The 25,930-nt window shown below is 40.0% G+C and overlaps 1 protein-coding gene across 1 annotated transcript in view; it reads right to left on the minus strand.

Moving 5' to 3' along the window:
• Window positions 1-4,300: 4,300 nt before the first annotated feature.
• Window positions 4,301-25,930, minus strand: part of cdh16 (cadherin 16, KSP-cadherin) — a 163,059-nt gene continuing 141,429 nt past the window's right edge. The window contains exons 14-18 of the mRNA XM_034192397.1: window positions 22,223-22,353; window positions 18,914-19,153; window positions 8,425-8,541; window positions 4,977-5,093; window positions 4,301-4,782 (exon numbers count right to left, since the gene is read on the minus strand). Of these exons, the coding sequence (XP_034048288.1) occupies window positions 4,682-4,782; window positions 4,977-5,093; window positions 8,425-8,541; window positions 18,914-19,153; window positions 22,223-22,353 (706 nt within the window). The 3' untranslated portion in view covers window positions 4,301-4,681. The remainder of the gene's footprint in view (window positions 4,783-4,976; window positions 5,094-8,424; window positions 8,542-18,913; window positions 19,154-22,222; window positions 22,354-25,930) is intronic.

Raw genomic sequence — 25,930 nt, forward strand, 5'->3', positions numbered from 1 at the left:
GTGGTGAACTTCATTTCGTACCTCTGTTACTGAGTATGTCCAGACTGCTCTGTTTGGTGCATACAAGGTGTTTTTAATGGAAATACATTACGATGGGGTGTGGTGTTTTGTCTGATGTGAGTGAAAATCCATTATATACGGTGTTTATTACGTGTTTATTAAGTAAACCATGCAAAAGCATTGGGGCTTTTGCTTTTGTTGGGTGAGTGCGAATATTACGTTTATACGATGATGGTTTAGATGAGTTTTACTGTAAATCCAAGCTTGGGGCTCAAATCACAAATCTTTAAGCATCTTTAGCTCAGTTAAGAAGCCATTGAAGCTCAAGGTCACACTGCTGATTTACACAGCTGCTGAGACCCTACACATCAATTCCCTATTTATTTTAAGCTATTTATATCTCTGACAAACTGTTCTCAATGATAGCACATCAAAGTTCAGTGTTAAAAAGAATTATGCTGAAGGGGACCCTGAGGGACACGGGAGAACAGAGGGGAAGGGATTAACTTGTAAAATGGGGTCAAATGTTACATGGTGCATGAGCCAGTGAACCTCTAACTTTACCCTTGAAACATTCCAATTGATTCTCTGAGGACAGACATGGTTCATCTGGTTGACTTGGGGTACAAGGTCACAGGGAGTAATGGGAGAAAGATTTCCAATCACATAATTCCCTGGGAAATGAGAGGTAACTCGCCACATATGGAGGGTTACTGAGGGACAGCACCAGTGGAACAGTGGCCTGTTTTCCCCAAGTGGCTAATGTGCCTTTGCTGGATGACCAGAACGAAGACTTTTTCCACCCCCTCCCTCCCATTCTTCATCCCTCACAGTTTCCCAATAGCAATGGCTATTTTAAGCCTGTATTTGTTTCACTTCTACTTCAAACTTGAGAATTTTTCCATCTGGAACTGTTAGTATTCCTCAGTCATGTTGAATTATTTTCTGATACGTCTTTCAGTGTTCTAAATATGACAAACTGACCTTTATCACAGTACTCACGTGCACATGCACACACACACACAAAAGTTTTTCAGGAAAGGTTTGTTGACCTTTTTTTTTTTTTCTTGGATTTTAAAAAACAATAAATATAACACAATGCTGAAATACGCTTGGCCATATGAGCATTCTCTTCTTTATAATTTGCAGTTGTTAATTAATTATTAAGATCCTATTGTCTTATGTACAATTTGTTGATGTTCAATAAAGCCCCTCTATCAATCAATCAATCAATCAATCAATCAAAAACCATATTTACATTTTAAGAGCAGAAGTTGTGCAAATCAAGGAATATTATTAGATCACCCTCTGTGCTGTTGCAGGTATTAATGAGACAAATGTAACTCCATAGAAAGTTAGCTTTGAGTTAGTGTAAGTTAGCATGCATGCTATCGTACGCAAAGTGTCTTGTAAATGAACCCAGAGGTGTTATCAGGTTACATAAACAGTGTTTACAGTTTTAGAAGTGTTTATTGCTCACTAGCTTTTACATAATATATGACAAAGAGGATATATTTACACACAAACAAAGGTTTTGCAGCTAGCTGCCAGCCTGTGATGTCACCATGCTAACGTCCGCGCAATGGCTTGTAAATACATTCAGAAGTGCTATTAGGTTACAAAAAGAGTGTTTTGAGTTTTAGAAGTGTTTATTTTATTTCTCGCTAGCTTTGACATAATATATGAGAAACATGTACAGTGAGGGAAAATAAGTATTTCAACACCCTGGGATTTTGCAAGTTCTCCCACTTAGAAGTCATGGAGGGGTTTTCATCTTAGGTGCATGTCCACTGTGAGATACATAATCTAAAAAAAAAAAAAAAAAAAAAATCCAGAAATCACAATGTGTGATTTTTTTAATAATTTATTTGTATGTTACTGCTGCAAATAAGTATTTCAACACCTGTGAAAATCAATGTTAATATTTGGTACAGTAGCCTTTGTTTGCAATTACTGAGGTCAAATGTTTCCTGTAGTTTTTCACCAGGTTTGCACACACTGCAACAGGGATTTTGGTCCACTCCTCCATACAGATCTTCTCTAGCTCTTTCAGGTTTGGAGTTTCAGCTCCCTTCAAAGATTTTCTATTGAGTTCAGGTCTGGAGACTGGCCAGGCCATTCCAGGACCTTGAAATGCTTTTTACGGAGTCCCCCTTTAGTTGCCCTGGCTTTGTGTTGTCATGCTGGAAGACCCAGCCATGACCCATCTTCAATGCTCTTACTGAGGGAAGGAGGTTGTTTGCAAAAATCTCGCAATACACGACCCCATCCATCCTCCCTTCAATACGGTGCAGTCGTCCTGTCCCCTTTGCAGAAGAGGACCCCGGAGTATAATGTTTCCACCCCCATGCTTCACGGTTGGGATGGTTTTCTTGGGGTTATTCTCATCCTCTAAACATGGTAAGTGGAGTTGATTCCAAAAAGCTCTATTCTGGTCTCATCTGACCACATGACCTTCCCCCATGCCTCCTCTGGATCATCCAGATGGTCACTGGTGAACTTCAAATGGGCCTGGACATGTGCTGGCTTGAGCAGGGGGACCTTGCTGCCCTGCAGGATTTTAAACCATGACAGCATCATGTGTTACTAATGTAATCTTTGTGAATGTGATCCCAGCTCATGTTGTGTTTCTTCCACTTTCTAATAAATAATCAGAACAGTTGTTGTCTTCTACCAAGCTGCTTGCCGGTTGTCCTGTAGTCCATCCCAGCCTTGTGCAGGTCTACAGTTTTGTCCCTGGTGTCCTTAGACAGCTCTTTGGTCTTGGCTATGGTGGACAGGTTGGAGTGTGATTGATTGTGATTGATTGAGTGAACAGGTGTCTTTTAAACAGGCGCAATTAATACAAGTAAAAATTGCAGAATGAGAGGGCTTCTTAAAGAAAAATTAACAGGTCTGTGAGCCAGAATTCTTGCTGATTGGCAGGTGTTCAAATACTTATTTGCAGCAGTAACATGCAAATAAATTATTAAAAAATCATGAATTGTGATTTCCGGATTGTTTTTTTTTTAGATTATGTCTCTCACAGTGGACATGCACCTAAGATGAAAAAAGACCCCTCCATGATTTCTAAGTGGGATAACTTGCAAAATCGCAGGGTGTTCAAATACTTATTTTCCTCAGTGTATATAAGCACCGTATATGACGTCACAGTGCAGCTCTGCACTGATCGCTTGTCAACACTGTTAAACTAACATGAACCACAATAACAACATTTGCAGCACAATGTTTACTGTTCACTGTTGTTAGCTAATATCACAAATTAAAAAAAAAATATTACTATCAACTTTCTGTTTTTGCAGAGTTTATCCTTGACCCAAAATACATAAGCATAGCAGATGGCAAATATCAGCTGTACCCAGTTTCTCCGTGATTGAAGCCACATGCATGCACGCATACTGTACATGCACACACACAGAGGCCACCTGTCTATTATAGTATATATATATATATATATATATATATATATATATATATATATATATATATAAAATCTAAAAGTACAACAGGTGACCTCTTGTCTTTCAAAGGCTCTTTGTCCTGAGTGTCTGCAATATGGTTAGATTGTATGGCAGATGTTGAATCAGTTGACCTTCAATTGCAAATCTATTCATATAAGCACTTTGAGCTGAATATAGTTTTGCATTTCTGTTTAGCCGTTTCAGTCTGCATTTATGTCCTAAACACAGAGACTGGAACAAGGCCACAAATGCAATTAGAAGCACAGGACAATTTCAGTTGTCAGTCTCTTTAAGCGCCTTGGGGCAACTGTTTGTTGTGATTTGGCGCTATATAAATAAAATTGATTGATTGAATTGATTGATTGAGTCTCCTTTGGTTTATCATGTTTTGATTTGTAATTTAGCAGCAACAGAGCAGCGAAAAACCCAAAACAACAAAAATATCTACTGTAATAAAGAAGACCAAATCTCAGTAGTCTTGAGACTTTTATGACTCATTAGTTGCAAAGTGACAACAGAATAAAAGTAAAAAACAAAACAAAACAGTAGACTGAACACATACTTATTGTCTTTATGATATGAACTGCTTTTTCACTTTTACAACCACTTGGCTTCAGAAAAGTTAAAGAACCCACACAAGAACATTTAAATCAGTAATTATCCAAAACATTGAAACATGTATTGGTATAGCACAGTGGAAAATCTGCCTGGAGCAGATCCTCTGAAACTACATCTCCCACGTGCCTTCTAGCAAGCAACAGAACAGATTAATACAAATTTTGAAGGCAGTGAGTCTGAGATACAACTCATGATTACCTTCGTTATTAAAAAAAAAATCTGATGATGTGATTGATAAATTGATTAATCATTTAATCTATAAAATATCATAAGAAAACAGTGACAAATGTGCACATACAATAACTGATTAGCATCAGAAACACAGCGTAAAAGTAAAATGCTAGGATTTCAGATTTTACAGAAGGAAAAGATTCAAACTTAGAACACATAAGTCAATCAACACACACAGGTTCCCAACAACATAAACAATACAACTTCATAAACAAATGAACATTACATTCCTTTCTTTGACACTATGAGTGTGCAGCTGAACTTTCACATTTCCTCATTGAAATAACTTCTTTAATTTTCAAATATTCATTTCGTCGACCAGAAAACAAACTGGCTTTAGCCATTTATTTGCATTGATGACTTAATGCTAATCAGAGTGATATCTTCAGTGGAACTCTCTCCTGGTTAGTTTTGTTTGACTGTTTGGGGTTTTGGGGGGACAACCTCATGAAAACAACGATGAGGATGATTCCTGCAATTTAAATTAAAAAAAGGGTGACATTTAAAATATTTAAGGAAGCATAATGCCATGTTTGTTAAACGTACAGTTGATTGCCTACACTACTACTACTACTACTACTACTACTACTACTACTACTACTACATGTTTATGATGTAGAGTCTATGAATATTACATTTTTAAATTAAACTTTTTTTTTTTTTTACCTATTACTCCAAAAGTTCCCAGAAAAACACCCACTGTTGACTGAATGGTCGGCATTCCCTGCAACTGCTTTGCAGGCATTTTACAGTTCCCCCTGACGTTACAGGTGCACACGGTCACTAAAAAACAAGTAAACAAACAAAAACAAAACCATGAACAACTGATATATGTGAGGACCGCGCTCACAGGGTGCCAACACCCGCCAACACTAGTTTTCACTTCCACAAATTTTTTACCTTGGAAAAAAAAATTCAAGGTCGCCTCAAGGCGCTTCACACAACATAATAAAAACAGAAAAAACTGAATTAAAAATTTAAAAACAATAAAAAGACAAAACTATAAAAGAATAAATAAATAAATGGTAAATGCACTGCATTTATATAGCGCTTTTCCATCTGCATCAGATGCTCAAAGCACTTTACAATTATGCCTTACATTCACCCCGATGACAGGGTGCTGCCATACAAGGCGCTCACTGCACACCGGGAGCAATAGGGGATTAAAGGCCTTGCCCAAGGGCCCTTAGTGATTTTCCAGTCAGGTAGGGATTTGAACCCATGATCTTCTGAACTCAAGCCCAACACCTTAACCACTGGACCATCACCTCCCCTATAATACAAGAATACAAGAATATAAACACATCATAACACTAATGATAAAACAAGGAAAATAAATGAGTCTTTAAACGTGATTTAAAAGTCTCCACAGTATCCAACTGCCGTATGTGTGCCGGGAGATCGTTCCACAGAGCTGGGTCACGATAGGAGAAAGCTCTGTGACCGGCAGACTTTTTATTCACCCTGGGAACACATAAAAGTCTTTTACGTGTTCCCAGTCTTTTATGTAAAAGCTTTTCATAAGCTAAATTATAGATCAAAGAATCAAATATCTGCTAAATCCACAATATGGATCAAACTTAGTCTATTCATTCAGAGTGGCAGTTTGCACCTCACTGGTACAAATGAGAGTGATTGAGGCATTTTTGATTGAGATATAATGCAAAATGTACATCAAATGGACTTTTCAATATCAAATTCAAATGTCCAAAAAATACACAATCCGGATCAGATCCAGATCAAACTTTGTCAGGTGATAGTGAGTGCCAGCCTGCACCTCACTTTCAAATAAGAGAGTGATTGGGGCATGCTTGTCTAAGATATAATGTAAAATAGACATTAAATGGAGTTTCAATGTTGAATCTAAATGGCAACAAAATCTGCAATCTGGATCAAACTTTGTCAGTCAACCATCCTACCATCCTACATAATGCTCTCAAATATAAAAGAAATTTGATCTTTTTTGACAGTTACAAATTTTTTAATTTGTTCAATGTTAAAGATAGGGATTTTTCCAATTTTTCAAGATTTTTCCTGGATTTGGCCTTTGACCTATGTCCTTGAAAATTGAATCAGTTCTTGCCTATCGGGATATGAATCTTCAGTAAAAATTTCATAATGATATATGAAAAACTGAAAAAACAAACAAACAACCGGGGGGCACGTATAACCTCCTCCAACTTCGTTGGCGGAGGTAAAAATGACATTGGCTTTGAATAAAACCACAGATTGTACACATTTACTCAGACTTGGTGTATTTGAAATATGGAATTTTGAGAAGACAATCAGTTTTCATTTCAAACATTTTGTGCACAATAACAGGTGAAGACATCAGATTTTGAAGTGCTAGCTCACTTATTTGATTGTTTGTTCAGACTTTAACTTTGCAGCTTTTGTTGAGAGTTACAGTTCTTATCTATGTGCTGTAATCAAATTTTTTTTTTTTTTTTTTTTTTTTTTTTTGCTGAGCTCATTGAGACAAACAGTCTGATGAGCTAATGTCATGATGAAACATCTTCTGTCTTGTCTATCAGCTGGCCACAGTTAAAAAAAATGCTTCTTCTCCTTCAGTTCTTGATGCATTTTGACTGGTTTTGTTTACATCTAAGCACTGTTCATAATTCTACATGAAAGAGTTTTAACATTTAAAATCTTAGCCAAAATATGGACTTTTTTGGGTTAAAACTATGAAATTTGCCTAAAATGCTTCTCCTCCTTCAGTTCTTTAAAAAAAATTTGATTCCAAAGATGTTGTTTGCTTTAGCTGAGTACTGATCAAATTTCTTCCTCACAGAAATTTGAAATTTTGGTAAAATATAAATGTTTTGTGATGAAAACAGTGCAATTAGATGGGGCATGTTCCAGAATTGCCTGGTTGCTGATTAAAAAAAAAAAAAAAAAAAAAAAAAAAAAAATCAAAATAAAAGAAAATTTAGACATTGTTGTAAAGATTTTGGAAGACACTCTCAGCAACCAGTAAAAATATTGACAGCAGTGTTTAAATTACTGTCACCCAAAAACAGTATACACACTGCTGTAAACATTTCACCTGGTAGTTCAGATTTCACTCAAAACATGTATTTATAATATAACTGTAAATGCAAAAATGACTCTTTGAAAATTTACAGCTGTTGGTAAAGAAATCTAAACAGACATGATATTTTAAAACACGTTTTGTTGGTCGGAAGAATATAGAAAAATACAACAATATAGGAAATATGATAGAAAAAAAAGGCAATATGTCTGTTTAGAATTTAGCACAGTAGGTCAGCAGGTTAAAACAAAGACCAATACATTTGTGCATTGCAAAGCGCATTGTGGTGCGTACAGATAGCGCACGGTGCCTGCCAATCAGAATGCTTCTGGTTGAATGTTGGACATGTTCCATTCTCCTTGTATGGCTGGAACTGTGTTAGAAAACCAAACCCCAATCGGTAACTCCAATGGTGACACAGTTAATCTGGCAACCATAGCTGTTTACGGTAATTTAGCAGTGGGACAGTACTATAATCTTTATACAGTAACAGGCTGTTTTATTATATGACTACAACAGTACACGTGCTCTGATTGGCTGATTTCCAGTCTGATATTTTCCCATATCAGACCGTTACCATGACAATCGGTCCGGATCGTGTATCAGATTTTATTAGCTGACCTCATACTCAGTTAATAATCCTTTAGTACATTACAGTAGCCACACTGTAGAATAACAGTATAAAACTCTTGCTGCCAGTAGTTTATTGTAAATTAAAATGGAAAATAGTTAGTTACAGTAACTTTGGAAATACAACAATAATGTTTCAACTTAGTGGAGGTGTGCAGTCTGAATGTGCTTTTACTTCAACATGAGACAAACAAAAATTCTTATACAAGAACAAAATCCAAACTTTTTGGCTCTTGAATATGTGATATTTTTTTTTCCTAATTTGCTAGAAGTTAGCAATCTGACTGCAAAACATTTTGAAGTCCATTTCCCTTTAAAAATGCCACCTTTTGCTTTAAGTAATCAATGTCAGGCACAGGCAAAAGTTCACAGTCTTAATAAAGTTGTGTGCTCACCAGCCTGAAACGGACACAGGAACAGTGTGAGGTGCAGCAGGTGTGTCATCGTTACCTGCTAGGTTTATGAAAGTGCTCCTGGGAGGAGAGCTGCTGTCAGAGATGGTGAAGGGCACCGTGTAGACCTCAGGGGCCAGGTAAGGAACATTTAAGGACAGGTTGGTGTGGGTATCTACAGTGCAAGACATTTGGATTGTTGTTTGTGAAAACAACACACAGTAGTTATTCTTAAACAGCTTAAAGGGGCCATACTGGGCAAGATCAATTAAAATAAATCAGTTTACTGTTATAAGTCTAAATGGATAAAACAATTTCAAAGTCCTAAAATTCCCAATGGCAGCACGGTGGTTAGCACTGCAGCTTCACAGTCCTGCTTCCACAGGCATGCAGATTAGGTTCAAGTTCTTTTATCGGTACCCAGAGTTAGGTTTTCTTTGCAGTGGAGTCCTCATACACACATATGGGAATAAATGGATTTGTGACTCTAAACTGACATGTGTTGAGTGTTTGTGTATATGTGCCTTGTGACAGACTGGTGTTCTGTTCAAGGAACCGACACAAGCACAGGGGGGAACATGCAAACTCCACAAAGAAAGGCCACAGGTAGGAAGCGATTCCATGACCTTCTTGCTGTGAGGCTATTTTTGATCAATGCGTCCGAAATTATATTTATTCAATAAAACAACATTTACTTGTTTGATATGGATTCTCAATGGAAAAATGAATACATTCAGGCAAACTTAATGGCCCCACCTTCCAACCACTCTCCGCCCCAATGTACCTAAAGCCATGTGCACTGAGTGGTCTGGACTGTTTTAATGTGCATATCAGGTTCTGTAACCAGGAATGGCTGAACACAAACACAGAACACACACACCAAGGTTTGACTTTCAAAAGGCTTTAGTGGGTTAATGAGCTAAAGTCAGTACACAAAAAGGCAGTCCAAAAACAGCAACAATGTCAAGATTACTGGGCTAAAGGCGAGGTCGGAAAAACAGGCAGGGTGGTCACAAAACACAGCAAGGCAATCAAAATGAGGACTATGAAAACAGGCTGGAAGCAAAGGCGATGAAGCACACTGACTACGTTTACATGCAGCCAATAACCCTTTCATAACTGGAATATTAGCAATAACCCGGTTGTGCACGGCCATGTAAACACCCGCAAAAACCCGAATATACTCATATTCTGGTTTTTAAAAACCCGAATATGACCCCTGGGTTACTCTTTTTCTAACCCAAATATCAGGTCATATAAATGCGCATCAGAATATCCCCATAGAAAGGAACATTATTTTGTGTTCTGTGCATGTCCTATCCGCAAGGAATCTTGGTCTTTTGAGTACGGCAACTACTTGTATGTGACACGCGCAAACCACCGGACACCACAGAAGCAGAGGTAAACAAGTATGGGGAAATCCAGACGTGGCAGCACAGCACCACACTTTTGGAGTGAGGAGGAAACCGAATACTTCATTGCTACTGTTATTGTTTTTGTCTTTGGATACAGGAAGAAGAAACGGAAATGATGCATATTTGCATCGTGACGTTCTCTGTGCTTCTGGACATTGTCCATGCATCACTATTTAGATGGGGATATTCCAAATGATACCAGTGACCATGTATACAGGAGTAACTCTGTCTGCTTAAGCATGTAAACAGGTTATTCCTAATAATTCAGAAACCAGAATATTGACTTTAACCCGAATATTAACGGCAAGTAAACGTAGTCACTGATCTGGCAGAGAAGAGAGAAAAGAGAGAGGCTTAAATACCGAGAGTGAGGAGCAGGTGTGACGAGCAGGTGATGGAAACAGGTGGGTGAGGGAAGAAGCCAGAGCGTGGGAATAGAAAGCAAAAGGGAACCGCCCACCACAAAACACCAAAGTGACATACAAGAAAAAGCAGTGACATAAACCCTAATCAGAAAAAATACAAGAAAATATAACACATACGCATAACATAATCCATACCCTGACAGCGCAGTTCTAGTCATCATTATTAGCACCCATCAAAATATGTTCAGAAATAAAATGCAGTTTCATGAACTTTCCATTATTATCTAAATATATAAAGATGTGTATACATATATATGAAGAGTTCAGATGCAGAACCCAGTAAGTATTTTTTTTCAAATGGAGAAAAATGCAGTTGAAAATGGAGATTTAAAGGAAACCCTATTCGGAAATGCACAGACTTTCATCAATAAAATGGAAACAGTTTGTTCAAATTCTTTCATATTTTGCCCACTGATTGTCCCCTTGACAGCCAAGTACATGTTGGCCTCAACTAAAAATTTTGGTGGTACTGGGTTTTGCATCTGAACTCTTCATATATAGTTCCACCTCCACCTTGAAAGAATTTGTCATTCCTAGTGTGCATCTCACCACGGTCACACTATCCTTGTACATGTCCTGCACAACCCTCACATACTTCTCTGCCTCTCCAGACTTCCTAAAAAAATACCACAACTCTTCTCTCTGCACCCTGTCATAAGCTTTCTGTAAATCCACAAACACATGATGCAATTCCTTCTGGCCTTCTCAATACTTCTCCATCAGTACTCTCAGAGCAAACATTGCATCTGTGGTGCTCTCTCAATGTTACTGAACAACAATAACCAAATGGAGACATAAAATGTACTTCCATGAAGTGACAGTAAATATTCACTTTTTTTGTTAGTTGTCTTTAGGCACATCACTGGATAGATCCATGAACACTAAATTTTCATCCATCATTAAGAAATACAGCATGGTACTGTATGTTAAATCTGTCTGGAGCAAGCAGTTCTTAAAAACCAAGTGACCGTGCAAGAAGGAGATGAATGAGGAAAGGCCATTTATATTTCTGAATGATTACTGCAATAAAGTCCAAGAAATATTCACTAAGTTTCCTAAAGAAAACTGGCTATAAAGGTGATGATTTATGATACATTCATCAAAATGTGCCAGTTACAATTTATGCCTGCATTTCTTGTATCAGTCTATATGAAAGCATTTTTTTTTCTTGTTCAATAATACATGTGTTTGCTGGTTCATTTGCATTAGTTTCAGAACATACTGTAAATTCTGTGCTTAAAACTCAGGGGTGCCAGTAAATGCTGAGCAGGAGTGTATCTTATCTGTGTACATCAGCCCAAATTACCAGCCTGGCTGGGTAACGTAAAAGCCCTGTCCTGTAAAGCATTTTTTATCAGCCTGTTTGAACTCTTATCTTAAACCTAAAGCTTTCTGTGTTCCACCGTTCCCCCTTCATGTTCCATTTGTTTATCAGTCACACCACAGCTGTGCAACACTTCTGTGCAGGCTGTTAAAATTTCCCCGTCTGTCAGCACCAGTGCTTTACCTTCAAATGACTATCTTTTCAGGTTTTATTAATTTATTTCTCGAACATTATCAAATATTTTTATGTGAATGCCCATTAAATGCACTGCAAGCATACTGCATGTTTCTGTCCTTAATACCACAAACAGCTATGAAAGATTGGACGTGGGTGGAACAAAAGTGTGCTGCGTCATCAAATGATTTTCTGAATTTAGAGAAACATTAATTATATGAACGTGGCTCATTTGAGAGTCTGAGGTGAAAGTGGTACACACGCACACATACACATTCTGTGCCGATCCCAATTGTGTGTGTGCCACTGTCATTATGCAGGTACACGCTGCCATCATTTGTATGACCATTACTGCCTGTCACAGGATGCAAAGCACTCTGGGAAATTGTTCTTCAAGCCTCCATTAGCTGGCAGGAACCCAGCGGTGATGCCAAAGAAATTATACGGCTGATGTAATTACAGCTGGGCTCAATCAATACCAAAAACTGAGAGAGAATTAGTCTGAGCTGTGTGAATGACTTAATTGCAGACGTCACAGCAGTAAATAGTTTGCACTGAATGGATATCACAGAGACCCCTTACAATAGCAAGGAGAATAATGTCATTATACTGCCCATATCTGATGGAACTGTGAAATATTAGGAGGCAGAAAATAGAACACGGCACATTTACAGCCAGGTCACTCTGTTTCTTAGATGGTATGTTCACTTGGCCCACTCTTATAAGGCATATTCACTAATTACATTCTTATAAGTCAAAATAGATTTCAAAACCCTGTTACTCAGTGTTCATTGGCAGTTACATTATAATTATATGGCTCATTAAGAACGCAAGCCCACCAAAAAAAATAAATAAATAAATAAATAAAAAATTATGCCCGTTTTTCACTCTGGTCACCACAGCAGATCCAGCACACACACACTAGACACAGGTTTTACACTGGATGTCCTTCCTGATGCAACTCAGGCACAGCCCCTGGTCTTCCTAAGATGTCTCCCATCCAAGTACTAACCAGGACCCACTCTGCTGAAGAATATATGAGATCTGACAGGCTCAGGTTTACACAGAGCAGATGAGCCACCCACAAAATTATTATCATTCATGTAACGGTGTCCCTGCAGGTGTTCTTTCAACATGGGGAAAAAAGCAATAAGTCGGAGGGCACAAAATCTGAACTGTACATGGGTGTGATAAGATTTCACCCACTGCAATGCATCCTGAGTTTGTTCACTTGTGTGTGGGCAAGCATTGAAATGCTGAAGAACTGTATCTTTTCTAGAACGAACACCCTGCAGGCTGTGCAAAGTGACCACAAAGCAAGTAGAGTTGACAGTGCTGCCATGTTCCAAAAATCTCTGTGGGGATGATCCCACAGCACCTGCACTTAATGCTGTGCATCTGTGGCTGTTATGGGGCAACCGCTATGGTTCTGGACATGCCGACTCCTACTGGCTAGATTTTCACCCTTCAATCTTCTTGCCCACCTCCTGAGTGTATTGACATCCACACAGGCGTTGCCACAGACAACACTCATTTGTCAATGAATGTCTATAGATGCACAACCCTCCACCATGAGGCATTCAATAACAGCATGCTCTTTCATCCCCTAAAAGTTTGCAGCTATTTTTTAAACTGTACATTATTCATATGTTTACATATATATATATATATATATATATATTTATATATACAGGAAACTTTTGTCTTTTGTTTCTATCTGCACCTGCGCTAAAATGACTTATCAGTCCAATGCGTGAGTGATAATCTCTGTACAATCTGTAGAATGTAAATACAATGACAATAAAGAGTATTCTATCCCCCCCCCCGCCCCACACACACACATACATTTTTTCTTTGCTGACTACTGTACGCATGTGTTATGTCAAAGGCAATTTCGGGCATGCCTGAAATTGCAGGTGAGAATCATTTGGTCTTGTGATAGTTAATAAATAAAGGATTATTCTTGTACCAGTTTCACTTTAATATCTTGCTTGCCATTGGCCATTGAAATAATAATAATTATGTTGAAAGCAGAACCTTTCAGCCGACCCGTGTATATATGCTCAACAGCACAAGATATAAACCTGATGGTAATTTCATTTTATGACGGTTCAATTTTTTGTTCAGAAAGGACAACATATGGACATTTAATCCCGTGGCCCTGATGAGGGGTTCATTCTGTAAGACACAGCCCCTGACTGGCAGTCGACTTGTAGTTAACGCTGTAATTAGTCATTTTGTTACATTTACTGGGGTCCACAGCGATCCTCACCGTGCTACCAGACATTTCTAATGACAGTTTCACCTACTCTGTGGTTTACTGCGTGAATGTTTAGTTTGTCCTCTGCCATTGCATTAATTAGCCGGTTAGCCTGTGACGTTGTTTGCACAGTAAATCAGTAATGCACTGATTAATTCAGCTTTTGTTTTGAGTGAATGTCTAAAAATAGAGCCTAGGTTGTAAAATCCCAGAGTTTCCCTTTAAGAGTCTGGCAAATGAAGTTTGCTAAAGTCTAATCACAGCACTTATTACATAAGAAGTAGATAAAAAGAACACAGCACATCTCTTTCACATTAACACCTACACGTGATTTAGACACACTAACCTAATCTTTTTGGACGGCAACTGGACAGACAACAGACAACACCCAACATGACCCCCCCCCCCCCCCCCACACACACACACAAGTTTCCAAAGGACCCAGATAGCTACACAGGATAGTCGGGGGGTGGGGGTGGGTGGGTAGTTCTACACACCTCATCACTGTCAATGAGCTGATATGAGTTACTGGGAACTACAGAGGGCCCTGCAGTTCTTTGACAAAGCCATTTTATGAATACGAATCCTAGACGTTCTGCACCTTACAGTAACATTCATGTCATCCATGGTGACAGTTTGTTTGTAATCTGCACTGTGTAATCTAAAATCTGCCTTCTGCACAGCCAGCATACTGCTGGAGTGAGCTACAGGCCTACAGTGTGCTCTAGGCTTTGGTGACAGAACTCAATGTACTTTGAAGATTTAAAATGATACTGTTTCAACAGTGTAACTCCTCTTACCATCCCGGGGCTAAAAATACCGAGCACAATTTACTCACCCGCTCATTTGGTTCCGATTCAAAGTCATCAAGGCCAAGGTTAAAGCGGCTGCAGGGGCACTTACACCCACTACTGATTGTCCTCAGGGTAAATTATTTATGGTGGACTTGCTAAGGTGGGAGGTAACAGAATGGGCTCACACTAATAAATTGTCATGCCACCCGGGATTAATAAAACTCTTTTAGTGATTCAGCAACGGTTTTGGTGGCCAGGTATGGGAGATGATGTCAGAGACTATGTTTCTGTGTAGGCTCTCAGTTGTCCAGGTGGTTTCCATAGTAGAGAAGCTTGAATCCTCGACTGGACTGGGTTGCTTGACGCGAGGATGTTTCGCTTCAAATCTTGTAGAGAAGAATAAGTAATTTATTAATAATTTATATTTATAGAATTTAATAATAATAATTTATTCTTCTCTACAAGAGTCAAGACAGAAGTCAGACCACCAGAGCAAGAATTTTAGCAGAGGAAGCTTCTGCGATTTGAAGCGAAATGTCCTCGCGTCAAGCAACCCAGTCCAGTCGAGGATTCAAGCTTCTCTACGTCAGAGACTATGTTATGTTATGCATGTATAAGCCTCTTACTCACAGCTTATAAAGTTTGTTCACGCCTCTACCTATACCTCGACAACCATGGTCGCCCGTCTCTGTGGACTTTCTCACGGGACTACCTAATTCACATGGCAACACAGTCATCTTGACTGTGGTTGACCGTTTCTCCAAGATGGCACATTTCATTCATCTGCCTAAGTTACCCTTGGCCAAGGAGATGGCCAAAACACTTAATAATCATGTTTTTAGATACCATGGTTTCCCACAGGACATTGTATCAAACTGAGGGCCGCAGTTTGTGTCCCGGTTCTGGGCTGAGTTCTGCCGACTTTGAGAGTGTCTGTCAGCCTATTCTCTGCCCATCACCCCCAGTCCAATGGTCAGACTGAATGGATTAAGCAGGATTTGGAGAAAGAGCTTTGCATTACATCCGCCCAACACCCAGCAACCTAGTCAGAACATCTGCTCTGGGTGGAACTTGCTCATAACACCTTGCTATCCTCATCAACAGGTCTTTCCTCATATCATGTGGCCCATGGTTTTCAACCATCATTATTTCCATCCACAGACTGTGATTCCCCGGTCCCATCCACCTTGGCCCTGGTGAGGAAATGCAGGAAGACCTGGGAGTGGGCTCGCCAATCATCTTGCGGATTGCAAGAGCACTCTCACTGTGTCCTATGTTCCTGGTCAAAGAGTTTGGTTGTCTACAAAGCACTTGCCGCTATGGGTGGACTCAAAGAAGCTTGCTCCCAGGTTTGTCGGACCCTTTCCTGTTTCCATGGTGGTTCACCCTGTGGCTGTCCGGCTCAAGCTCCCCAGGGCCACGCATGTCCAAACAACGTTCCACATCAATCAGGACTAAGATGAAATACTCTATCTATCTATCTATCTATCTATCTATCTATCTATCTATCTATCTATCTATCTATCTATCTATCTATCTATCTATCTATCTATCTATCTATCTATCTATCTATCTATCTATCTATCTATCTATCTATCTATCTATCTATCTATCTATCTATCTATCTATCTATCTATCTATCTATCTATCTATCTATCTATCTATCTATCTATCTATCTATCTATCTATCTATCTATCTATCTATCTATCTATCTATCTATCTATCTATCTATCTATCTATCTACACACCAAGCAATTTAAACCCCATGGCTTTGTTTTATTACTTCTGATTACATTTAAAAAATAATGTTTTTTGGGGGGGGCAGGGGGACAGTATTTTAAAATTTTATTGCCAATTATACTAAATTATACTGAATTATACTGAAGAAGAGCAGATTTCTGATGTCTGCCAATCAAGATCCAGATCACCTCGAAAATTCAGTGGAGTCTTCCATGTCCTAATATCTATCTGTGGTGCAAATTTGGTGAGAATCTGTGAAGTACTTTTGACATAATCCTTCAAAGCCTATATAAAGTGAAACCTGATCCAGAATCCAGATCCAGATCCAGATCACCTCGAAAATTTAATGGAATTTTCCATGGCCTAATATCTATCTGTGGTGCAAATTTCATCAATATCTGTACAGTAGTTTTGACATAATCCTGCTAACACACACAGACAGACAGACGGACAAATAAATAATCGCAGATGATTTCATTACGTCCTTGGTGGATGTAATAACCTCTCATGACCCATCTGCAGTACCTACATGGCCTACCAAGGGGGCGCCCACTTTGGGCATGCTTTAAGAGATTGATTAAAGGTATGACTATGTTACTGTTAAACACTACTATGGAGTCATATATGACCCTGCTATTGTCACATGAACTTTGACCAAGATAATCTTGAATGGTGAAACTCAAGGTCATAATTTTTTATTGTTAGAAATTCTTTACAAACACGGTGTCTCTACATATGCAGTCTCTTGGTTTGCAGACTATTTGTCTAGCAGGACCCAGTGTGTTCAGATGGCTGGTGTTAACTCTGCCTTCCTCAAAGAAACAAAAGGTGCTCCACAAGGCTAAGTTTTGGGACCAATTTTGTTCACACTTTATACTATTGACCTGTATACAAACCTAACAAACGCCTCCTATCATCTGTATGCTGATGACACTGTAATCTATTGCTGGTCAAACTCAGTGACACAGGCATTTGAATTCTTGCAGTCCGCTTTTGATGTGGTGCAGAACCATTTGCAGAATTTCAAAGTAGTCTTGAATGTAGAAAAATCCAAAATAATGTTTTTCTCTAAATCACCTGTTTCCTTGGAGAACACACATCAATCAAAACTGCCCGAGGTAATGTTCTTGAGCCAGTCAGCAGCTACAAGTATTTGGGATTGACTGCTGATACGGAGCTCTCTTTGAAAGTTAATTTTAAACACTTGATCTCCTAATTAATGATGAAGCTAGGCTTCCTTTACAGAAACAAGTCATGTAAGTGCTCAGAAGCTCTTGAAAACTGCTACCTCTCTGCCCTTATTGGACTATGGCAATGTCGTGTATAGGTGTGGCTCAACCAGTTGTCTACAGTGCTTTACCCCACTGTATCATTGTGCGTTGAGATTCATCTGTGAGTTGTATGCCAAAGCGGACATGCCCTCTTTATCTGTTAGGCGTTACACATATTGGACGATTCTGTTTTACAAAACTCTTATTGGTCTGGTTCCGACCTATTTATCCAGTTTACTTCAGAGATCTGAAAGCCGTTATGCTCTGCACTCAAATGACATGTTACGTTTTCGTGTACCTCGTGTCCGCACTGAAGCGGGAAAGAATACCTTTCGTTTTTCAGCTCCCTCTGACTGGAACGTTCTCCAATCCAAACTGAAACTGTCCAGACTGACTTCTTTGCCCACTTTCTGGTCTATTTTACGAGATCGCAAATGGGATTCTTTTTCGCAATACCTATGTTTCTAAATCTAAATCTGTTTGAGACTTTACATCTTGTGCAATGTTATTATGACTAAGATGATTGTATTTTATTTATCATCAACATTTTCATGTTCACATCCATTATGATGTGTGCTATTGCCTTTCCTGGCCAGGTCATCCTTGTAAAAGAAATTTCAATCTCAATGGATTTCTACCTGGTTAAATAAAGGGTATTATTATTAATTGTTCAAGTCAAACAGTTTGGAACCAATGTGGATTAAATATGGTTTCAATGCTGTGTGTTAGTCAATGATAAAGTGATTCTATTACCAACAGAATTGATCAGATTTAAATCTTATGAGCTAGATCACAAAAACAAACAAACAAATGTTTACATGAAATATTTTGAGGACAAAATTATCACAAACTGCAATAAACCTTTCAGTGAAGCAGATGCTATTTAATAGTTTTACAAACCAGTTAATCAGTTAAAAAGCCTTTCTGGGTCACTGTGCAAGTATTTTGAGTTTATTAACAGATTTATTGTATAACAAAATAAAGGTTATGATGAATAATTTTCAAGGCACTAAGATCCAAGACTATATTTGCACAGTGGCCAGTTTATGAAACAGTACAATATCTTCAACCACTTGACCTTTTGAAATGGTAAATCATCAAGCTGGCATATAGCTAGGCACGCCCTGCCTGACATTGTCTCACCATTGATAGGTGTTAGCTTCCAGTTGCGTCGGACGATGGCGTCACTGCGGAGGGAGAAGTTGAGCCGTCCTCCGTGCTGTGGCCCATCACTGTCTCGGGAGGCCAGAACCAGAGCTTGGTCCTCCAGCCGAGGTGAACACAGGTACTTCCAGGAGTAATCTCCAACCAGCACTGGACTGTTATCATTCACATCCAGGATCTGCACTGTCACCAAGGTAGAGGCCGACAAGGACGAGTTTCCTAAGTAGAGCACAAGCATTTATTCATATTTACAGTTACATTTCTAACTTCTTTCACCTAAAGTACAGATATAATTTTCAGGAGCCTCTTGCACGTTTAGAACACTCACTCACTCATCTTCAACCGCTTTTCCGGGTTCGGGTCGCGGGGGCAGCAGCTCCAGCAGGGGACCCAGACTTCCCTTTCCCATCCCACATTGATCACCTCTGACTGGCGGATCAGGAGGCGTTTCCAGCCCAGTGTGGAGATATAATCTCTCCACCTAGTCCTGGGTCTTCCCCAGGGTCTCCTCCCAGATGGATGTGCCTGGAACACCTCCCTAGGGAGGCACCCAGGAGGCATCCTTACCAAATGCCCGAAACACCTCAGCTGGCTCCTTTCAATGCAAAGGAGCAGCAACTCTACTCTGAGCTTTGCACGGATGACCAAACTTCTCACCATATCTCTAAGGGAGACACCAGCCACCCTCCTGAGGAAGCCCATTTCAGCCGCTTGTACCCGCGATCTAGTTCTTTCGGTCTTGACCCAACACTCATGACCATAGGTGAGAGTAGGAACGAAGATTGACCAGTAGATCGAGAGCTTCACCTTTTGGGTCAGCTCCCTTTTCATCACAACAGTACGGTAGAGCGAATGCAATACCGCCCCTGCTGCGCCGATTCTCTGGCCAATCTCACGCTCCAACATCCCCTCACTTGTGAACAAGACCCCAAGGTACTTGAACTCCACCTGGGGCAATCCATGGGTTTCCTGCGGAGAACCATGGCCTCAGATGTAGAGGTGCTGATCCTCATCCCAGCCACTTCACACTCAGCTGAAAACCGATCCAGTGAGTGTTGGAGGTCACCGGCCAATGAAGACAACAGGACTACATCATCTGCAAAAAGAAGTGATGAGACCCTGAGTCCACCAAACTGGAAACCCTCCTCCCCAACTATGCCTTGATATCCTGTTGGTGACAGTATTGGTGACAAGGCGCAGCCCTGGCGGAGTCCGACCCCAACTGAAAATGAGTCTGACTTACTGCCGAGCACCTGAACACAGCTCTCGCTTTGCGAGTACAGAGACTGGATGGCCCTGTGAAGGGACCCCTCACTCCATACTCCCGCAGCACCTCCCACAGTATCTCCCGGGGTACCCGATCACACGCCTTCTCCAAGTTCACAAAACACATGAGCTGGTCGGTTGTTCCACGACCAGGACGGAACCCGCATTGTTCCTCTTCAATCAGAGGTTCGACTATCGGCCGAACATGATCCAAAAACAATAAACAACCTGCTAAAAGCAAATACGTATTTTTATTTCATTTTGTTTCTGTGACACCTTCCAACCAGGTTTGGAAAGAAGTGCCAGAAGGGGGAATCCAAAAAATTGTGGAATGTTAGCGCTCCAAGTAACACAGATCCTCAGCTTTCCCACATGGTGCGTTGATTATTTCTTCCATTGTGGAGATAAGGTTTGTGGCTGTTTGCTTGTTTGTTATTTGTCTTGTTGGTTGTTTGGAAAGATTACTCAAAAAGTACTGAACCAATATTCACATATCTGGGAGAAAAAGGTGGTACCTGGAATAGAAACCATTAAATTCTGAAGTAGATTCAAGTAAAGATACCAATGAAAAAAAACAAACAAACAAACAAAAAAAACATTTGTCATATAAATTTATCAGCTTTTAACTCTTCAGTTTGTGTATGTTTTAATAAACACATTCCACAATAACATCACTGGTGGGTCTTTACACAAAACTACTGGAATTACGGTACTTGAAATTAGCTCACAATCAAAGAAAGACTTTGAAAGGAATTATATGTCTGAATGAGGGAAACAGCATACCCACAACAGATTTTTTTTTTATTACCTCCGCCATCGAAGTTGGAGGAGGCTATGTTTTTGCCCCTGTTTGATTGTTTGTCTGTGAACAACCTGGAGCCCACAATTTTTCATATATCATTATGCAATTTTTACTGAAGATTCATATCCTGATAGGCAAGAAGTGACTCAGTTTTCAAGGTCATAGGTCAAAGGGCGAAGTCAGATAAAATCTTGGAAAATGGGAAAAAATCCCTATCTTTAACATTGAACAAATATTCATAAATTCATAATTCTGTCAAAAAAGATACACTCTTTTTCATATTTGGCAGCATTATGTGGGATGGTGTCCTTTATCGACTGGCAAAGTTTGATCCAGATCCAGACTACAGATTTTGTGGCCATTTAAATGTAACTTTGAAAACCCCATTTAATGTATATTTTACATTATATCTTAATTAAACGTTCACCAATCACTCTCATATTTGAAAGTGAGGTACAGACTGACACTCACTATTGCCTGACAAAGTTTGATCTGGATCTGATCTGGATTGTGGATTTTGTGGACATTTGAATTTAATATTGAAAAGCCCATTTGATGTACATTTTGCATTATAGCTCAGTCAAAAGTGCTTCAATCACTTTGTGACAATGAGGTGCAAACTGACACTCTCAATAAACAGACAAAGTTTGATCTGCATCTGATCTATATTGCGGATTTAGCAGATATTTGATTCTTCTTAACATTGAAAAGCCCCTTTGAGCTATTTTGTATTGTATTTTAGCTTATGAAAACCCACTTCTAATAGGACTTTGACATTGAAAATGTTTTCCAAAGTAAATATGGGAGAAATCTGAGAAAAAATATTAACTTCTGTATTATGGTACCTTACACAGAGTAATGATCCCTGTCTCAAATATCAAGGTTTTTTTTTTGTCCTTGTTGTGTTTGTTAGTAGTAAAATTTACTCATAACTATTGAAGAAATGAACAAGTATTTTACTGAATAGGTTAGGCATCACTTGATTGAATCAGACTGAAAAAGATCTTAATTATACCTCTCACAAGAAGGCAATTTTTTTTACTTCAGCGTTTTGATTAAATTCTGGGTTTTTTTTATGTTTTTTTACAGTAACAATTCTTTTGTACTCTTGTTTTGTGTCAGATGTTTGCATTAACTAAACAGTATCCATACTTGTCATGGACACAGAGCTAGTATTTAACAGTTTTGTAATAAATGAAAGAGATTGGAAGCAGTCTTACGTCCATCCACTGCAATGACCTCCATGGTGTAGGTACTATTCTCCTCTCTGTCTAAGGCTTGCACAGTCTTCAGTTCACCTGAGTATTTCCCGATTGAAAAGTATTTCTTGGTGTCACCCTGGAGAGAATATCTGAAAAAAGTGCAAAAAGAAAAGATCAGAGAGAGACAATGTGAGGATGAAATTTGTGAAGTTAAATATTTTTGTGGTATAATTCTTTGCAGGGATGTGAAGATGACATCAGGGGTTCACTGTGTGGTGTGTGTCACATTAGTGTTCCATGCTATCAAATTATTTTCTTTTATGCACTAATTTTACAAGCAAGATAGTGTTAGCAATCAATAAAGTCAGTAAATAGGTAGTGTCAGACTGCTACCCAATGAACAAAATATAACAAAGTATGCTATGGTATAAAAAATATCTTGTAAGACTCATTTTAAGTTTAAATGCTAGGCAGGGCCGAAGGTAAAGCCATTGTAGTGACTGTGCTAAGCTAGCTAGCTAACACGTTTTCTGTGATCCATATAGTAAATTACTAATTATGTAAAGGGGAAGAAGTAATATTGATTGTCTTACAATTACCTATAAACATTGTTGTTCTGTTTTGCAACAATTTACAGTTGATTGAGCAGAATTTTAGAGAAACATGGTTTTTCATGCATTAGCTCAGAGCTAAGTGAATGCAGGCTGAGACTGGAACTATGACATGTGGTCAAGGACTTATGGGTCCCTGAAATATACAGACCACAAAGGAATACACACAACTTCATTTGGTTCATTATTCCACCAGTTAAACAGAAGTGTCACCGCAGTGTCTAATGGCCCTTTCACACAGAACACAACTGAGGTTGAATGGCGCATGAAGGAGGATCCAAATGCCACTCATGAAAAGTCGAAGCAGCCTTGAACGCCTCATACAGCAGTCGCCACAACCATTTGGCCACAGCACATGCACTCTACAGTCATGTGTAGCTCACGCCGGAAACCCATTTGAACGGCGGGCAAGATGAGGTTGCACTGCCATCTCGCAACATTTGCACGGCATGCTGAACACAGGTCGGCGAAATCGGGCTGCAGCTGAGGGGCTGCACAAAATCATCAGCCACATTGAACCCTGGCTGAATGGCATGCTTGCGCCAGCCATCACACCAGCGGCCGAATGACGGCAAATGGCAGGGGAGTACCCATTCGACTCACTCTCGGTCGGAGTCCAGGTACCACCCATGAACATTCAATACCACTCGCAGGGCATTTAGCAAATGTGGGGCCATTCGTATGGCCAGCATGAAACTAGAGCGCAGGATACCACTTTCGAGCTGCAGCCAAGGTGATGGAACTTCAAAGGGCAATCAGCGTGTTGTGTCCGCCCTCAAGCAACACAAATGGTGTACGAGTGTGTTGCCTCCCCCCAGCAACAAGAATGGCATGTGAGTGTGTCTTGTCCCCCCTCCCGACGCAACAGAATAGCATGCGAGTGTGTCTCCCCCACCCCACACCACAATCCAACATTGTCAAGGTGCAGCTGATGTGGCAAAAGCTACAACGGTGGCTGAAGTGCATTGCGATCACTGTCTAGTGTAGCACGTACATCTGGACGGCTGTCACATCCATGATGGAACAGCTGACAGCTGTGGAACACCTATCATGGCATATCCAGCATGTTCCGCTGGAGGTGGAATCATGAGCCAGCAGCGTGCCCACACTACCACAACAGGGATAAAAATAAAAACCTAGTTGCGTGTCACAGCACAAGCACGCCATCCGACCAGACAGCCACATCACATGCCACGTGATTGCTGATGATCATGGCCCAGGTGTGCCCACCGAGGCAATCAGAAAATGCCACCATATATGGATGCACCGAAGCCATCAGATGATCACACATGCATTCACCAAGGCAATCATTATGTCGCAGCTGACCACTGTGTCATTGCTACTCACAGCTGAAGAACACATATTGTGCCATGAAGAACATCACCTCTCAAGACGTCCTTGTGATGCACATGTGCAGGCTCTCATGACATGGTGAAAAATAAAAATAGCTCACTGGCCCGCTGTGCATCACGTGACACACAATCGCAACATCGCATCACACTGGGTCAGTCTGTCATGTGACAGCCTGAGTGACAGCCTGACTGTCAGACAGTGTGGGCAGCTCATTTGCCCTACATCCTGGAGCCGTGAGTACATTCATGTGACCGCTTTGCTGCTCCGGACAGGTGGCCATGTCACTCAACGGTGATGTGATGTCTGTATTGACATGATCACATGTGCTCACACCCACTACAGTTATGCATTTGTCAGGGGACCATGGTTGACATGTAATTACGTCATGGAGTGGATGTCATTCAACATCAAGGAGGAAGGGAGCTGACCACAGCCCACGGCCAGTGACAGCATTCCTGCAACTTGCACCACTCAACATCGCAGCCCCCGCATCAGCGCAAGGCAAAGCTGGGGAACACATATTGTCACATGTGCTGTAATCACCCATGTACAAGGCACGGTGGTGCACACATGTCTGCAAATGATGATGACATGGGGAAAAATAAAAACACATATCACCTTTGGAACGCATTCAGCTGTGCTTCAGTGCACATAGCAGACACCGTCAGCCACCGTCAGATGAAAATATCTGTCTGATCATATTAACGGCCAGCTGGTGAGGCAAATGTCACGTCCACCACGTGAGTTATAGTCCACATGACGCAGTGTCCTTCGGTGCCCCGGGACAGCTGGATGTGTGGCTGGCTGGCTGATCAATTCATTCATGTCAGTTCATTAATTCCTTGTTTATGTCCATGGCATGTTCATGAACATAAAGGAACAGAAGGACGATCATTCTTGCATTGTCTGCTCTTTATAACAGGCATTAAATATTTTAACAGACAAAACAAAATCCATTTGTTTAGTCATTTCAAACACAGACCATCAAGTCATCAAGCATCAATTACACATCATGACCAGTAACATGATTGTCTTTGTATTTAAACAGTACATTCATTGTTCTTATAATGTTATGTGCTCTCTCATTATTTGGCCCTTACACATTTTCTTTGATTTATGTACATTTGTGCAACATTTAATTGCTTCCATTCCTGTGTGAGCGCGATGTGGTATCACACCTCTCACGTTGTCGCACTGTGTTCGTTTGCGTGCACACAAGCGTGCACGAAACCATCGCCGCTGGATCGTACAGCATCCATGCACGGGTGCCTGACCATCAAATTCCAGTGGCTGGAATTTTTCAAGGTTCGCCAATTTGGCCTTTTTTAGTCGGTTTCAGCCTCATTCGCGAAACTTCCTGTTATAAGTTTTGACCATAAGTTTTGGCTAATGTAATAACTGAATTACTGATCACATGAAAGTCATGATGTCATCATTACTATTTCAGTACATCAAAGACTAAACACAATGGAGAAATGTTGTTACAAATGACAACAGAAGAAACTACAGTGACTTTGGGTTTGTGTTCTTCCCTAAGAGTAGTGGTGAGTATTAATTTAGAAACAGGAATTTATTAGACCAACACTATTATATCCAACACTAAGCCAGATAAATGCACTGGTACAAATTATCATTGGGGGATGCTCGGTGCACAGGTGTGCATTCTTGCAAATGTTAGAATCATTCCACACATGAACTCCATGAACTCTGGATTACCATTACTCATGTACCATTGTTTGAATAAGTAGCATGTGATTGGGTT

This window comes from Thalassophryne amazonica, chromosome 2 (assembly GCF_902500255.1).
Source record: "Thalassophryne amazonica chromosome 2, fThaAma1.1, whole genome shotgun sequence".
NCBI classification, from domain to species: Eukaryota; Metazoa; Chordata; class Actinopteri; order Batrachoidiformes; family Batrachoididae; genus Thalassophryne; species Thalassophryne amazonica.